Source organism: Rattus norvegicus, chromosome 17 (assembly GCF_021556685.1).
Source record: "Rattus norvegicus strain SHRSP/BbbUtx chromosome 17, alternate assembly SHRSP_T2T, whole genome shotgun sequence".
In the NCBI taxonomy this organism is placed as follows: Eukaryota; Metazoa; Chordata; class Mammalia; order Rodentia; family Muridae; genus Rattus; species Rattus norvegicus.
In genome coordinates this window covers 27725962-27744350 of record NC_141550.1, presented here as the reverse complement: position 1 = coordinate 27744350, position 18389 = coordinate 27725962, and the positions used below count along the sequence as shown (strand labels likewise).

At 43.7% G+C, this 18389-nt stretch overlaps 1 protein-coding gene across 1 annotated transcript in view; it reads right to left on the bottom strand.

Moving 5' to 3' along the window:
* F13a1 (coagulation factor XIII A1 chain) overlaps positions 1 to 6582 on the bottom strand; it is a 176694-nt gene extending 170112 nt beyond the window's left edge. The window contains 2 exon segments of the mRNA NM_021698.2: positions 4689 to 4836; positions 6529 to 6582. Coding sequence (NP_067730.2) covers positions 4689 to 4818 — 130 coding nt within the window. The 5' untranslated portion in view covers positions 4819 to 4836; positions 6529 to 6582.
* Positions 6583 to 18389: the final 11807 nt, after the last annotated feature.

The following is an 18389-nucleotide window of genomic DNA, read 5'->3' as shown; positions in this document are numbered from 1 at the left end:
ATTAACTGCATGAGCACTACGCTCTGGTACCCAAAATTATCCAAAGAGCTCTCTCTTACCCAGGACATCATCTCTCTAGCCCACTGCTTCTTCTTCATTTGACACGTGGTCTACATCATCTCTACGTAGTATAGACAGGTCAGAAAATCATGATCCCAGACCGCCATGTACAGAGATTGCAAGCTTGCACTACAACACTTAGCTTGGCCCTTGCTTTTTTATTCATTATTTTTATTTTATTGAGAGAGTCTCCTATTACCCCAGACTAGCCTTGAATTCATCGTGTAGCAGAGGACAATGTTGAATTGCTTATTTTTCTACTGCCATCTCCCAAGGGCTAAGATTAAAAGTCTTTACTGTCATGCTCAGCAGGGCATTATCTGGAACATTCTTTTTCATCTTGCAAGTAGCAGCTGAGATGTCTTTGTTATCTGGAAGCCTTCATCTTCTCTACTCTACCCCAAAACCTGTCTCTCCATCATTTTACTGTAGTTAGACTAAATTTCAATTACAGTATTTATTAGACTGAATTGCAGTGATCCTCACTAAGTTTTTGTTTGCTTTGTTTTGGGGTTTTGTTTGCTTTTAAATGAAAGCCACTTGAAGTAGGAGATTGACTTTCTCTTTCTATCCCCAAATATAGTCTCAACATGTAACTGACAATAAATACAGTTTTTTGAACTGGGTGAGTGGTGAACTTCACATAACTTGATTTCTCTGTCATGTATTGAATGCTTCTCTCCCTCTTTCAATAACCCTAAATTCAGAGTGTCTCCTTGGCACCAAGAAGTTGATTGCTAACTGGTTAAGAGATTTGTTTAATTCTGACAAAGAGTGGTAGGAGGGAAGAAATTCTAAGCAAACCACCTAGACTCCATTATCCTAAAAGCTCCTGGGTCTGCATCCATTTGAATGGTTATCAGGCCAGTCCTGCTTCCTTGTTTGACTCCAACACAGTCATCCTGCCCTGCAAATATTCTAATTACTGCTACTCATGGCCACTCTGTAACAGAGTCCCTCAGCCCAGGGGGATGAAGTGGTATTGTGCGGCATTACATACCTAGCCACACACAACTTGAGACCTGGAAGGCTCTGGGGAGATTTTTCAGAAATATCAACTGAATATGTAAAACCCTTCATTTAGCAATGAATGTCACTATGGGGCTGGGAAGATGGCTCCTCTGGTAAAAGCACTTGCCACATAAGAATGAGGACCAGAGTTTGAATTCTAGTCCTTAGTTCAGAAGGGGAAGCAAGGCATCCCTAGAGCAAGCTGGCTTGCTAGAGTAGCCAAACTGATGAACTAGGTTTAAGTGAGAGGCTGAGCCTCAATACGTATGATGGAGTAATCAAGGAAGATAGCCAATAGCCAACATTAACCTCCAGCCTCCATTGTACATGCATGCACACGCACGCACGCACACACACACACAAACACACACACACATCAATTTAAATAACGTGAGTAGATACTCGATAATTTTCCAATTATGGGACACACAGGGGGACACTAAGGATCTCTAAAAGTCTATGATGACCTCAGGTGTATTTACAACTTGGTCCTACCTCTGAGGTCCCCTTCTAATGTCAGATATTTCTGATTTTCTTAACTACTATAGTATGCCTTTGGAGATGTTTTCTGAGTGTATGTAGTTTGATGTGTTTTATTTTTAACCTTACTAAAATAATGTTCTGAGAAGGGTCCTTGCTATGTTGCCCAGGCTAGCCCAGAAGTGATTCTCTGCTTCAGTTTTTCAAGTGGTTGGGAAGGTGGCATGCTTCATTCAAATAAAAGAATTCTTAAGCAATTGTGGTAAAAGGCTAGTATACACACCGGCCATGTCCCGGACATGTGGATATATTCTGGAAATTCATGAATGCTTCCCAGTAATGGTGATGGGCCTAATTAAAACGAAAGGGCTGATGTGTGGTTTTGTTTTGTTTTGTTTTGTTTTGTTTTGTTTTGTTTTGTTTTTGTTCGTTTGTTTGTTTTCCTCTCCTTGCCTCTCTGATCTGTTCAGTTTGTTTTACACGGGGAGTTTTCAAAATGAAAAAGCTACCATTGAGGACAGTAGACTTGGAGAACTGGGCTTAAGGCTCTGGGATCCTGGAGTCAGAGCCATCCTAAGTGGAGATGAACCTGTTCCTGGGTCCACTAGTGGCCACTGGGGGAAATGCAAAAAGAATACATAAGCCAATGCCACTTCCTGCTTCCCTGGCTGGCATTCATTAGTCCCTTTATAAAGGTGATCTCAGGGGGTGGGGTGAGGAGGCTTGATATGTTTAGTGCCAAACCCAGTCTGTGCTTTTTAGACAAATAAACAGAAATTCGAGGTCTGCAGAATAATTGCTTGGTTCAGACAGTATGTCTGCTGACTTTTTTTTTTTCTGTGTTTTGTTTTTTTTCCTGTCCAGCTCTCTTGGGACTCCCCAGCTATGATTCTTGAGAGGTTGAATCCTTACAGCACTGAGCAAACACAGTGAACTACCTTATTAATGTGAACTACGTTATTAATGAGTTATAGTGATTTGGTGTGGTGAGTCATTCAATTTGTGACTGACTGTTTTCATCCATTCAGATTACGCCACAGTCACTGGCCCGTCATGTTCCTATGTGAGGGCTGCTTGGGCACAACTCTCATGTCATGTGGGCTGTGGACATATGACTGCAAAATAAATAAGCACTGTCTTTTCAAAATAGGTGAATTATTCCCCCATCTCTACTTCTGAAGGAAGATTTACAGAAAACCTGTTATCTCGGGTATAAGGGGGGAAAAAATCAACCAACCTCCTCAAGTGCTCTGGTGAATTTTTATGTGTTATTGGCAACATTTGGCTCAGATTTCTAATTTCTTTAGGTGCTCCATCAGTGATGTCCTGGTGGAGAAGGGTCCTCTGCATATTCCAGCTAAGGAGCCATCACTGGTCATGTGGCATGGGTCACATGCTGTCTGTCACAGGTAATATTTATTCAGTTCTTAGGAACACCCTGCAAAGTAGGTACTGCCTCTATGTTGTTGATGGGAAGATTAAGGCTTCAGGACTTAGATGACATTTTCTGAGATGGGAAGCTGGTTTGCTGCCTCCAAGAGCAGTAATTTTTACCACATACACAGAGGTTCATGTGTCTCCTCATGAATCCTGGTGGGGGTGCCTGACTCCCTTCTCTTTCTTTTCCTATGGCTGCCTTCTTTCTGAGCCAATGCACTCTCTCCCAGAGTGTAACACCTTCTCAACCAGAGGGGAATTTTACAAGAAAACCGAATACCCTAAGGTGACCCATGGGATAGTTTGATGTTTTCGGGCTTTCCAATTTTATTTGCATTAACAATGCCAATCAACCAGAGCTTCCAGGGACTAAGCCACTACCTAAAGACTATACATGGACTGACCCTGGGCTCCAACTGCATAGGTAGCAATGAATAGCCCAGTAAGGGTACCAGTGGAAGGGAAGCCCTTGGTCCTGCCAAGAATGAATGGGATTGTTGTGGGGAGGGCGGTAATGGGAGGAGGATGGAGAGGGGAACACCCATACAAAAGGGGAGGAGGAGGGGCTAGGGGGATGTTTGCCTGGAAACTGGGAAATGTAATAACAATTGAAATGTAAATAAGAAATACCCAATTTAATAAAGATGGAGGAAAAAAAAACCCTTCTAGTCTTGGCAGCAAAAAAGTAAATAATATCAACTCAATGCTTTAGGCCTATTTCCTAACCTGTAACAAAGGAAACCGGAGGCCAGCTGCATGGATACCCCAGTTCTGTGGCTTTAATGTCAGAGTTTAGAATGTAGCACTTAGTTGGAAGAGTTAGTGCTTGGGCACTAAAAGCCACCGAGTGACCGTGATTGTCTGTACCTACCTCAGCAAGTAGATGTTTATCCCCCTTGAAATACAGCACCGAGAGCCCACAGGAGCAAAACTGGGTTTTGGTGCATAAATGATATTCCACAATGTACTGCCAACTAGATGCTATTCAGGGACAAGAGTCTAAATGTCCCTGCTCATTCCCCAAGGGAATGGCTTGTGTATCACCAAGCCAGTGTTGGCACCTGGACCCTGTCTTAACTGACAGGGTCAAAAGAAGGTCATCTGGTGGCCACTGCACCCAGAGTGGATCCCTCAGGAGAAGACAGAGGAAGCAGCTTGCCACACCCGTTCCCCCCCTCCCCCTCCCCCATCTGCTCAGGAGACACAGTGAGAGCTTCCATCTCCATTACTGTTAGAATCCGGCACCTCTCACCAGCTCTGAGATTCAGAGCCATGGATGGAGGACGGAGAAGGAAGGAGTTGCAAGCCAGGTAATTAGACACAGTGACAACATTATAGAAGTGGAATCTTCTAGCAAGAAAATATTCTGTAAAGTAAAGAGTATCAGGGGTGGAAGAGGCCCTTGGTGAGTCCAGCACCACGTTGTGTAAAAGGAATGGCTGAGAAGTAGAAAGAGGAACTGCTTTCTCTATGTGACAAGATCAGTAAATGGCCAAACTAGGCCCGTCTTCCAGGTTCTCTGGTATTTCTAAAGCTTGGGTTTTGGAACCTTTCTTGGGTGGGCAACAAAGACTGAGGGTGGACACCATAGACTGTGAAGGAACATATTTTTGTAAATCTTTATGGAGGAGGGTCCTCAGACAGATTCCTCATGGGAAAGGGGGCCCAGCTCTACTAAACACAGTGGTGTGCTCCTCTACCTTTCAGGCTGACACCCCTGGGCACCAGGCCCTGCAGATCCTCAGTCGGGAGGTCCACTTCTGCTGCATTAGAGTTGTTGGGTGGGATTGCTCGCCGTCCCCCAAAGGTAGTTGCTGGAGTATCCGACATTTTCAGCTTTACTGGATCCTTGGGGAAGGAGAAGAGAGTTCATAGGACAGAAGTGAAATCCTTATGGCCATGATTCTAAAATAGAGGCAGAGATGCAAGTGTGGAATGCAGCTCCCAGGCAATGCACTGTAAGCCACACACAAATAATAACTGGGAGGTGGCAGTAAGTATCAGCCTAGTGATGGAGTGTGTCCCCTCAGAATCTCAGGGAAGAGTCCCCATTTCTCAATAAGTATAGAAAGCAAGAGAGTGTTTGCTTGAAGAAGAAACCATCTTAAAAGCTTTCAGACAGCATAATTTTCCTTTCCTCAACAATGCAAAGCCTATGTTTGTAGGTATATGAAGCCACTCATCTCAGGGAGACTCACCAAAGCTGTCAATGTGAGGATTAGACTCATGAAAACATGTATAGATTAGGATGGTCCCTTAAAGCTGTCACACCAGCCATTTAATTTACTGAGATCTTCTTATGAGGTGGGATATGATCTTAGTACTTAGGTAGGTTGACCACACATGAAAACAGCATTTCTTCCCTGAGAGCTTACAGTATAGTGGGGTAATTAGACACAGTGACAATCACCCTAACGGGGTGAGCCTGACAAGAGTTATACATGAATACACTAGGGTATGTGGAAGAGAGGCCTTGGTTATGTCCAATTGAAATTATAAGTAGGCTGTGCTCTAACTTGGTCTGGCCTGCTTCCTCTTCCCTTGGAGTTTGTGCAGGCGACCAGCCAGTCTAAATACTATGCACCTCACCTTCAGGGTCCAATAAGGACTTGTTGACCAACTGACCAAAATGAAGGGGGACTTTGTCTCTTCACCTGGTTCACCAAGCAGTGACTCCTGGCAACCTGACTGTTTGCAAAACCCAGGCACACCCTTGCAAGATGAAGCACTGCTATTATGGGATCAACTTGATTAGACTGTTCTAGAATTGAAAGAAGCACTGGAGGCAAAACTGAGCTCAGAACCATTTGGTAAGGTATTTGGTCTTTGGAGGAGAAAGGGGCTCTTGGAAAAACGAGACAACAATGGGTATCTATAGAAGCCTTTGAGGATTTACAGATAATCTCTGGCTAGCTAGGATGTGGGGAGAGTTTAAAGGTTTGGTGACAGAGAAGACAAGAAAACTCAACCCCCTTGGTGTCAAATAGCAGTGACATCCTGACTAGTCATTAGAGGCCAGCAGCAAAATGTGGAGAGCACTGCTGGGCAGTCAGACAGCCTTCTGGTAGAGAGAAAGTAAAGCAGAGAAACATTCCAGGTGCTGGTCAAGAAAGGAAGTGTAGGCCACTGGGTGAGTGCAGGAGGGGGAACTCTCCCTCTTGGTGGATTTAGAGAAGAGAGAGGAACTTGAGTTCAGGCCCTGTGTTGAGATGGAAGGCAGGCATTCCCAGGTGGCCTTACCCCCTCCTCTAACCTAGTCTCAGCTCCACAGCTGGCTTCCCTTAGAAAAGGGGACCTGCCTCGGAGGAGCAACCTTACTCCTATCCCCATTTAAGAGTCGTCTCTAGCAGCCCAGCTGTGCTCCCAGGATAGTATGGCAGAGTTCAAAGAAGGTTCCCCTTGAAGAGGTGAAGGGGCTGGAACTGGAGAGAGGGGCTGCCTTTGAACCCTCTCCAACACTATAGAGATACAGAATGTAGGTTCAGAGGACAGCCACAACTTGGAGCAGGGTTGCTTAGAGCTGCTCTGGGGGTTTCTTACCTGCTTGTGCTCCTGAGAGGGTGCTCTGGTAGTCTCCCCGTGTGCCTCTGGGTACTTCCTCAAAAGGACTTAGGCAAAGTGACCAGAAAGTTGGCTCTTAAATAACTTCCTAACGGCTCCCACCCTCCTCCCCATCCCAGAGGATTTCTCCTCCCCTTTCTTGACAGCTGGCAGAGGGGGCAGAACTGTTTCTAGGGCTTTCCATGTACTTCTGCCACTCAACTCTGATATTCTAGTATGTGCCCCTTCCTGTCTCCATACCCCACTTGCTCCTAAGTTCCCATGCTGGCATCTCCTGCACCCCCACCCCCAGTGTGAGCCTTTCCCCTTCTCTGACTGTTACTAGTAACTGGCAAATGGCATTGGGGTGTTAGCCATTCTCTCTCCTGTTTTCCTGCTAGGTCACAAGGGCTAAAGGGTCATCTTTTTTCCTTGTGGAAAATGGGTGGTGAGTTGGCAGGAGGGAGGATCTGCCTTTCCACAGTCAAGTCACACAGACAGCTGTGACCAAGCATAAAGCAAGAGCAATGAGTCCGTATTGTGAAAAAAAATAGCCTCCTTAAATTCCCCACAGAACCCCAGTCCCAGCCCCAGCCCTAGCCCCAGCCCCAGCCCCAGTCAAACCACAGGACTTCCTGCAGGACAGCCACATTGATGTTCAGTGTCAGTACTGATGGGCAGATACCCTCAAGCATGTCACCCAAGTTAGAAATGCTTTGTTTTCCCTCGAACCCATTTAGTGTACCTTCAAGACTTACAGAGAAAGGAGAGAAAGTTTTCCACCCAAACTTTGCCTGTCTTTGTTTTGACATTGCCACATGTTTAAGTGCCACTGATTTCAACCACAGATCCATCTAAGTGCCCTCATTGTCTCCAGATGTCTGACCTTGACACAAGATCTTCACATTTCAAAGGGGGACAAGAGATCCTGTTAGGAATTCTTATTTTCCTCCACCCCATCTCTCTGTCCCAAATCTGTGTACTTGTCTGTAATTTTACCAAGTTTCTCCTCTTTCTTACCCTTGAAGTGAAAAAGTCCTCCTCCTCCTCTTGTCCAAACCAAACACTTGCCTTGTCTCCTGTCACTTTCTCAAGGGCTTTGCTGTGTCTCTTATCCCCTCTTCCTCCTGTGGATTCAAGCTCCAGCTCCCTCACAGCTGTTTCCTGTCACCATTGACACAATTTCATATTGAGTCCCTTCAACATTTCAAATAGCCTTCTCTCAATTCATACCCTCTGGTCATTTTTTATTTTCTCCCCTCCCCTCTGTCACCAAGCCTCTGACTCCTGGGTTCTCCTCTATTATTCTACTGAAACTATCAAAGAAATGATATCTGCCTTAGTGCATTGTGTTGCTGTAAGAAAATGCCTGAAGCTGGGACACTTACAAAGAAAACAAACAAACACTGTTTTCTTTAACTTATGACTTTACAGGTTGAGAAGCCCAAGAACATGGTGTTGTCATATTCTTAGCTTCTAGCAAAATTCTTGTGCTTTCTCCTCTTTTTTAGGGGGTAGGGGTAAGTTTATTTTGTATACTACAAGGTGTAGTAGGCTGAGCAGAAGGGCATTGTCTACCTCACACTGTGTCTTCCTGGGGCAGAAAGCAGGAGGAAAAACAGACATTCTAAAAGAGAACATGAGGTCAGTCTTCCTTTTCAGTGAACTGTCCTCATAGTGACCTAGTCCCATGAGAGCTGTGCTGATCTTTCTTAAAGACATAGTTACCTCTTAAGGGTCTTATCAACTCTCAATGGTATCACACAGAGGCCCTAATTTCAACCTGAGTTTTGAAGAAGAGAAGCCACATTGAAAGGAAGCAATTGTCTGTCTTCAAGGCAAAGAAGAAGACTAGGTTTTTTAATCTTTTGAGGCGCTGAGCTCTCTTGCCCACTCTATCCTTGAAGGTCTTTTCTGTGGTCTCTGGGACACTGCACACTGTGCCATTTCCTTCTATGTATTATGCTATCCTTTGATTATCCCAGCAACTCTGATAGTTTTACTACATGTATCTCCTGAAACCTCCCCAATCTAGGTGCCTAGCCATGGTCTTCTGCAGAGCTGTTGACTCCCCCACCTAGCTGACTACTGGTCACCTTCTCTTGACACACTACAGTGGTAGCCCACATGATGAGATACAATTTTCTCTGAAGACCTGTGTTATAGAGTTCCCCATCTCAGTGACTGTCAGTGCCCTGAGTATTGCTACAAATTCCAGATAACCCCCACTCTAAGCCTCAAATCTAATTCTTCATCAGATATCCTCTAGTCTACCTTTTAATTCGTCTTGAATCCACCTCTTTACCCCTTTACCCCTCCCAATTCTTTCTGCACAATGCAGTCACAGTAGGCATTGAAGGGCTCTAATCTGGATTCATATTTTTTGCCCAAAGTAAATTCTGATCATCAACAGAAAAAGACCTGATGTGATCTAGACCCTAATTTACTTTGGAATACTACATCTTCCATGCTCTCAGGCCGTACCATCTTCTGCCCTGAATCTCTATCAACTTTAACCCAGTCATTGAACTTTTTACTTTGTTGTCCAAACCAGAAACTCTCTCCTCTCAGCCTTCTCTACTTGCTAGAAAATTAGTCCCCATTCACAGTCCTGATCATGGCTCCAATGACTCAACTGTCCTGCAAGAGCTTCTCTAATGACAACGCTCCCGACACTTGTAGGGTCACTTCCCTAACTGGAATCCCATTGGACAACAGGGACTCCAGCCAGAGAGAGATTGATGAAGATATCCACATGAAGTCCACCATCATCTATTTCATGCTAGATCTGATTGAAGATACCACAGTGGTCTGGTAGACTCATGTGGGAGTTTGGCGAGCATGGTCATGCTTACACATTTTACGTCAGATTACATCACATTAGTGAGCTGTGCATTCAACACATGCTTGTCACCTCACAACCATCATGACTGTACCACATTGCACCACCAAACTCACAGCTCAGTGGGTGTCTGTACACATTAGTTTAATAGTGTTGGGCCACCAATCTAATAACATTATAAATGAGATGGTTTTCCTGTGCTCAAGAGAAAGTCAATAACCCAGTATGAGAGGCATCAATCCTAGCATGTGGCTGAAACCCAAACAACTTAGAGCATTGCCTCATGCTTCTGTGGCTTAGGAGTCAGAACAATAGTTTTTCATTATAGAATGAACATTGAGCTGTGCCAGCAAATCTTATGTGTACAGAAGCAGTCTATGTGAACACTGAGGTCTTCAGGGATGGCATAATGTCCTCCACTTCTTGAGGCCTTTCGCTTGGCATGTAGAAGACATTTATAGTTTGTGAGTCAAATTAGGAAAAGGAAAGCCACATCAGGTATTTTTAAAGCGAGAACCAGACACAGAGGAATTGTTTATACAGGTGATAGGAGAGACGGGAGGGCAAACATGGAGGTGAGTCAACCCACAATTAGAAACCAAGTCGTTGGTGTCAGCATATGGCGGGAGGTTATGTGGCAGGAACTAGATCCCAGGAGTCTGTCTGGTGGGAGCTCGAGATTCAGTCATTACTGGAAACAGGGTATGAGGTCAGGACTAATCCAGTCTGTCTTTTTGTTTGTTTCTCCCTGTCCAGTATCTCTAAATTGCTCCTATGTGATGAATTTAGCTGAAAATCATTTAGCCTTCAGAGGGCAAAAGGTTTTAGGAAACAGTGTCAGGCTTGTGTCCCTGTGTTAGGGTCCCCAGGACCACCCTCTAATGCTATGCGCTCTCGGTGTTCCCATAGGCTCAGTTGTCCTAGTGATTTACTTATTACAGCAAAGGGTGCACAAGAAATCAGGTGGACCGTTCCAAGGGTCCTCTCCCATGCAAGTCACATAGGATGTGCCAGACTTCCTAATAATGAGCTGTGACCACACATGTGTCATGGTATGTACCAGAGACATAAATGGACTCTCTGCCCAGGATTGTTACTGGGAATTGGTCATTAGGCATCCTCTACCAGGTTCTACACCAGCAGTTCTCAACCTGAGTTCGAGACCCCTTTGGGGGTTGAACAACCCTTTCACAGGGTTTGCCTAAGACTATGGAAAAAGAGATATTTACACTTTGACTCATAACAGTAACAAAATTACAGTGATAAAGTAGCAACAAAAATAATTATATTGTGGAGGGTCACCACAACATGAGGAGTACAACATTATGAAGGTTGAGAACCTCTGTTCTAGTCTGTACTGGGAAGAAGATGGCCTTTATAAAAAACACATTTTGTCGAGTTTAGTCACAGTGGGTGGTACTGATCATTTGAGGAGCACCAGAAAGATTGATGGCGGACAGTTTGGATATCACTGTGGATTCTTTTCTGCAGAACCCATCACAGAGGGAAATAGAATAGAGTGAGGAGAATCCCTTAGAAGCCTTCCAGGAGTGCAGTTCCAGTGTTTGTATCAGTGGCTAGCCAGCAACAACCTCCCTTTCTGGACATTGATGCCTGCTAAGATCTCAACTGTGACCTAGAAAGAGAGGAAACTCCAGTGAGTCACTGAATTCAGTCTGTTTTGAACCCACTTTCCGGGCATCCCTGGGTCCAGGTGAGACCACCAATGAGACAAGCATAGCTCTTCCTGTGTGCGCCAGGTACTTTCTCATTCTTCTACAGCAAAGGGTCATGATCCCAATGCCCTGACTACTGAAACAAAAAGAAAGCTACATTTGTACCACCCTGTCTATCCCAAGGGCAGACAGAAATAGAATCACTTGGGGATTCTGGTTCCCATCAGCAATACAGAGACACCTGTGGGATTTATGAGCAAACACAAGGTGTTTGGGAAGGGAAAAAAAACTTAACTCCTTAGTTCTGACTTTTCATGTCTGTGGTATTGACACTTTCCTTACTAAAGAACCCACCATCTTTCTCCAGAATGGTAATACACAGGAGGTGGCCTGTGTTTGCTCAGGTAATGAATGTTCCAGCAAACACTGTTTGATTTCCATGCAAAATTTCACATCTCAAACAGAGAACCAAGTCATGTCTGGATGCTGCTATTTTTTTCTAGTTGAATAGGACTTTCATTGGTTAGAGCTGGATTTCTAGACGAAAGTGAGAGAGTGTTATAAATAACAGCTGCCCTTGTACAAAGATGTCCTGGCCTCTGACATGAAAGATCAAAATCCACCTCTTGGGACAACCTCACTCCTCCACTGCCCTTGCTGCTGGGAGAGTTACAGAGGAAACTTTCCACTCCAGAAGGAGGTGGCAGGGCAGAGAGGATCAGGTGAGGTTAGGTGAAAAGTTTATAGCTGTGTTCCAGCCACAGTGGCAATCAGGTGGTGAAGGTAAATGTCATAGTTCTTCGATTGCTCTGATGAAACACCATAACCCAAAAAAGCAAGTTTGGGGAGGAAAGAATTTATTTGACCTATACTTCCAGATCATAGTCCATTACTGGAGAAAGTTGGGACAGGAACTCATGCAGGCGTGGAACCTGGAGGTAGGAGCTAATGCAGAGGGCATGGAGGGGTGCTACCTACTGGCTTGCTTCACAAGGCTTGCTCAGCTTGCTTTTTTATAGAACCCAGGACCACCAGCCCAGGAATGGTACCACCCAGCTTGGGATAAGCCTTCCTTTCGTCATTGATCACTAATTGAGAAAACTGCTTACAGCTGAATCTCATGAAGGCATTCTCAGCTGAGGTTACTTCCTCTCTGATGACTCTAGTTTGTGTTAAGTTGACAAACAAAACCAGCTAGTATAGTACGTGACACTCCTCATGCACTTTTTCTTATAAAGACACTCTTAAGGTTTTCAAAGGCCCACACTGACAATGAATGGCCCAAGAAGTTTGTTTAAAATTTTCTTCTCTCCCCTCATTTCTTTCCCATCTTTTCACTTCAGGAAATAGTAAATTCATGCTGGAGACAGTTCTGCATGCCGGGTGTCTACTCATTGTGTTGGCTACCCTAGTCACGGCCTTCCTTTGTCAGTGGTCTTGATGGTCTTCCTTCCCAGCTAGTGACTGAGCTGTCTCCCCATGGCAGGTCACCCTGAAGGCTAATGGGAGAACAAAGAACTCATGACCCAGATAACCATTGTGGATATCACCACTTTCTTTTAGATTCTGGTAAAATACACATAACATAAAAATTTCTAACTTGAGCATGATGGCTTACAGATATGATTCTAACATTTGGGTGGCAGAAGCCAGTCTCCAAGGGTAGCCTAGGTTTGCTTGCTTGTTTGTTCTCTCTCTCTCTCTCTCTCTCTCTCTCTCTCTCTCTCTCTCTCTCTCTCACTCTGCCCCCCATCTCTCTCTTCCCTTTTTCTGTGAGTTTCATTCATACATTCCTGCTACAGGCTATGTTCAGACTGCTGAGCCATTGACCCCCTAGCTATCTTTCTTTACAAGAAGGAAAGAATCTATTGACTGTAATAAAAGGCTGCTTAACAATAGCCAGCAAAATGTTGAGACGTAGCCAGGCATGATGGTCCATGAGTGTATTCCCAGCACTTCACTGGGTAAGACAGAAGGTGTATGAGTTCAAGGGCAGCTCTAGACACAAGAAACCCCATCTCAAGTAAGCAATCGAACAAAAGAAAACACAATGTTATGCATGAAGCAAAATGAACAACCAAAGGGAAACCCAACAGTAATTCCACACATTGATATAGATGTGTTAATTAACAATAGCGGCTACTAAAAACCGCAACTGAAACCAGACAATAAACATGGTGTATAAATAAACCACTCTCTGCATGACCTTGAACACATCATCTAGTATTATGTTTAAAGTGGTCATCACAACACCATGTCCCACAAGCTCGGAAGATCAGAGAGAGTATCCACCTTTGCACAGGGGTGAATGACTGTGCACTGAATAACTTCCACTCACCCTGAGAAGTACTCTCTCTTTTTCTAGTAAATATTGCCCCCCCTTTTTTCCATTATTAGGTAAACAACTATTGAACTTGCTAATCACCTCATCAATGGCATTTCTTGTTCAGGAGCCAGTTGGAGAGTTTCCTCTGCAGCTCACATATTATCAGTGGGGGTTGATTGATCCTGGGCTGCTGTGCTTTTATATTGGACAGTCCCCATGGGTCTATTTCTACCTGAAGCAAATGAAAAGCCTTCTCTCTTGAATCTCACAAGGAAGCTGACTGGAGAGAGGAGCAGAGAAGTGTTTTAGATAAACCATGCCGAGTAGATGAACAATGACTGGCCAGCTCTTGACTGTTAGTTTGGAAGCCCACACCCAGGTAAGGCCTCCTGTGCAAACTTGGCCAGGCATCTCAACAAACTCTCCAAGGAGGCATATGGGAGCAGGTTGAGGGGTCTTCTAGTTTATAATATTCCCTTCTCTAGGCCTAGCTGGTTCCTGTCCACTTCTTGCTGGGCAGGGGACACCAGAAGCTGGCCTACAGCACTATTGTGGGTGGGAGCGTGAGCAGAGACAAGCACTGAAACCTAGAAGCTGGGAGGGTAACTTGTAGTAGGGCCTGGCAGGAAGTGGGAGGACGTGATGTTCTGCAGGGGCTTCCTGACAGCAGAACTTCTGGATACAGTCTATGAATTTCCAAAGCCATTGCACAATCGTGCACAGGCGTTAAGACACCACCAGTGAACTCGGCGAGTTCTCCATTCTTTGATGCTCGATCGGCAATTTCTGCAGTGAAGTTTCACATAACTGCCCGAGCCCTTCCGGTGAGAGTGTTTCTGAACAGGGCATCTGTCCCCTCACGAAGCCAACTGTAAGTGATGAAAATGGCCCCTAACACATTAGTTAGGCCAGAGGGACATGAATCATGATCCACTGGAATACTGCCCACATATCTATCTTACAAATAAATCATTCCTAACTTGTTATTAATAGATTCAGGCAATGTAAAATATAACTTGCCTAAAGGAGAGAGGGCAAGAATATAAGAAACTACGTTAGGGTTCTAGCATGTGTGTCTACTTCTATCTGTAAGTGTACTCATGGTGTGGGGTTGGATGCTGAACTGGGTCTGTGACCATCATGAGAGACACAGTTCATTGTCCTTGGTTTCTCACAGTCCTCGACACTGAGCACATTAGAGCCTCTTAGTTGGGGGAACAGAACTAGTAATGTGTAAGCTTAGTTCTACAACTTCATGTAGGCTGCGTAGAGCTGAAGTGTTCTGAGCTTGCGCTTCTTTACCATAGTTTTCTCTCATGTGCCCCTTCCACGCATCTTTTCTCTCCCATCAGTAGGATACACAACTTTATGAAGTATTCCCTTTTGCCTTGAACATTCCCCTTCATATCTGAAGGATTCTTTAGTGGTTACGTTCATGGGTTCACCCTGTGTTAGCTGATTTCCCAACGATGGGTCAGTTATCTATATCTCCTGGTAGTCACACTTTTTTGTTTGTTTATTTTGTTTTTTTGCGGTCGCTCCTGCAGTGGCTCTATACCCTAACCAATGGATATGACGGCTAGTTCAGGACCTGAGCTGCACAAGGTTGTACCAGTTTCTGTGTCATGATCTTATGACCCTAAAACTTCACGAGGCTGACTCTTGCACCCTGGCTGACTTGAGGAGAACACCAAGGATGCTTGGAGAAGCAGAGGCCCTGGGGCTGCATGTCTAGAAAGAGGAGACCTACTAAGCATATATGGAGCTCAAACAAACTGCCTGGCTGAGCCACACACAAACATTCATAAAACTGTGAGCAGTGAAGTAAAATGACTGCTTCATCCATGAAGCCTTGGGGTACTTGGTTACACATCAATGATAAGTGAAACACATTAATTCAATAAATATTTATCTAACATCTTCTATTGGATGGCAGTGTGATGAATAAGGGATGCTGTCTGCCTTGAAGGCATACAGTTCAGAAGGGGAGACTGTATTAAAAGCCAATCTTATGAAATTTAATCAACAAGTCTCCCCCCCATAATTCCTTAGATTTCAAGATAGTTCATCTTTCACCCCCATGACAAATATCTCTTTATGGACTTAATCTGGCATATAATGTGTATGTGTGGAAATGCATGTTGATTAATTACTAAATTCAAGTCAATGAAATCTCTCACATCAGTGAGAGCGGAGCGTGTTGCTGACTAGTCATGGAAAGTAAAGGCTTTTGTTGAATTACGAATGGAGGACTGGCTTTTGTTTTCTCTCCTGCCTTAAACAGTCTGTTGCTCATTTTACGCTTGGGTTTCTGAGGCTGAAATCCTCATGAAAGGAATTGCTAAATAAATGCAAGTGCACGTAAGGGTTTATGTTTTCTCAGATGCCTTATTCCTACATAGTAATTCTAAATTCGGCAAGATATGCCCACTCCACCAACTGACCTAATGGTAACCAGTGCCCATTTTACAACCCAGCTGTGGTTGCTCATTTCTCTTTGTTTCTTTGCATTTCTGTGTCATGTTTTCTTTCTATGAAAAATGTTTACCAAACCTGGGAGCCCATTCTGTATCCCTAATCTGATGACATTTGCAGAGACAAAAACATAAACTGTCTTTCTGATATTGATCTTGGATGTATTGGTCTAAGGATTACCTAAGGGTGTGGTAAATCTAACCAATAGCCTGGGCCATGCCCACCATTTCCTCTTCCCACCTACGTTGGGTTCAGCAGCATAAGCACAGAAACGAGGCAAGACCAGATCAAGAGAGACTGTTGTAGGGAAAGAAAGATAAAGCTCACCATAGATGGACAAAATCAGAGCAATAAAATCAATCAAGGAGTCAGTGTGGCATGATTTCTCTGGATACCCATTCAATATACTTGATACAGTTTCCCATAGTACTAAATTTAAATCTATCTATCTGTCTATCCATCATTATCCAGCTATTTATCAATCATCTATGTATTTATCAACTATTATCTATGTATGTATCTTTCATCTATCTATCATTATCTATCATCTATCTATGGATCTAGATCTATCTAGATCTGTCTACCTGCCTGTCTTATACCATACATTTTAATTTTCATACAGATAACCCTTTCTTCATGTAGGTATTCCATAAGATAAATTATATGCATATAAACATACATGTTTATAATTACACAGAGCACCAAGTAGATTTAGTGGGTTATCAAGAGAGGTCATGATGTTGGGAGGGGTGTGCTAGGGAACATAATCATATTTCACTGTCCTTTAAATCACCTTCAGATGAGTTATAAGACTTCTTATCATGCAGATGCTATGGAAAGAGTTGTTACTCTGCAATTTTAGGGGATGGCAAGAAAAATGACTGTGGTACAGACACAATTTTTAGGAATACTTTTTATTGGAGGACAGTTACAGATATGAAGCTGACAAGCGCTAAGATTGTATACATAATGCATATCACAGAGGTGAGCAAACTCAAGAAAAGGAAAGAAATCAGAATTATTTTGTTTCACTTAAACCGTGCTTTTCAAGTACTGTTACTAGAGACAGAGACAGAGACAGACAGAGACACAAAGTGAGACCTTCTAGTCTTTAATTTGATTCTAGAAAACATTCATGATGTATTATAAAGTAACAGTACCCCAGATGCCCAGTATCTTGCACCCTACTACAAAACACTTTCCTGCCTTCTGCTTAAATCTCACTAAGACCCCTTATCATGTTTCTGCTGCACAGGGAGGAGACTGAAGTGTTTTGGATCTTAAATACTTCTCCAATGTCTGAATGCTAAGGGATTTTTGTGAAGGTAATGGGACCTTTAGGGGATGAGACCAAATGAAAAGACATTAAGTCACATGGGGCTGTGTCTTTGAAGGGATATGAGGATCCAAGTTCCATCTTCTCTTTCTCTTTGCTTCCTAGCTGCCATGAGATGAGTGGGTCCTGTCATCACTCCAGGCTCCATCACAAATCAACTGGCTGTTAGTGGTTTTTAATCCTCTGAAACCACAAGCCAAAGTCAAGCTTTCACCTTTTCAAGTTGTGAAGGTCAAGTGTTTTGTCAAGGTGATGGAAAGATGACTAACACACGATGCTTGGTCACAGGGACCTGTGAGAGATTGTTGTCCTTTCCTGGTTACAGTTAGCTCTCAAGTTTAACAGAGAGGAAGACAAAGATTGATTTTAAATCCAAGAGTTCCCAACCTTCAATTCTCCCACCCACAAGCCTTGTCCTGTCCTTATAGACTTTTGCTCACATCCTCTGGGCCACCTCTGCCACCCAGAGTCCTTAAGAACACACGTTTGTTCCCAATACAACAGTCAACTGCCAACCTCACTTCCATTCTCATTTCGTGACATATCCCTATTCTGAAAATGCTTTTCAGCACAATCAGAAGCTAAGCCTTGCCAGCCTAACAAACGATAACGGAAAATGTTCTTTGTTTCTGGACCTTGGCTGTCACAGTGCGTCCCACGTGCTTGCCAGCTGAAGTTCAGATGGTTTCTATTTCACTCAGCATTAATTTTTTATGAAGTTTCTTCAGAGCCAGGGGACCTATAATTGGCTTTTAGTTCTTTACTCTGCACTACCATACCTAATTGCCAAGATGGTTCTATGACACAAGTCATATTTTTAAGGTGGTATTAATATGTTTACCAGGTTCCTCATCAGCATCAGGCTTATATCCTGGGGCAGACTTTTAAATGTGTTTTTCCTTGGGAAAAAAAAAAGATTGAACACTATTGGAATTCACATACTGCTCTTCTCTGGATTTGTGACCAATAAACAATTTCACAGCACTGTCATCACGTCCAGAGCTTGGATAGGAAGTGGGACCTGGACACTATTTTGTAATCTCAATTTGAGTCTTTAAAAGAGGTTGGGATCTGGGCAGCAGAGGTAGGGCCTGTTCGAAATGAAGTCCGTCCTGTGATTATGTAGGACATGAGCCCATTGGAACCCAGGAGTTTTGTCCTTACTACAGTTGGATTTAGAACGTCTCTGAATACTTTAACACAATC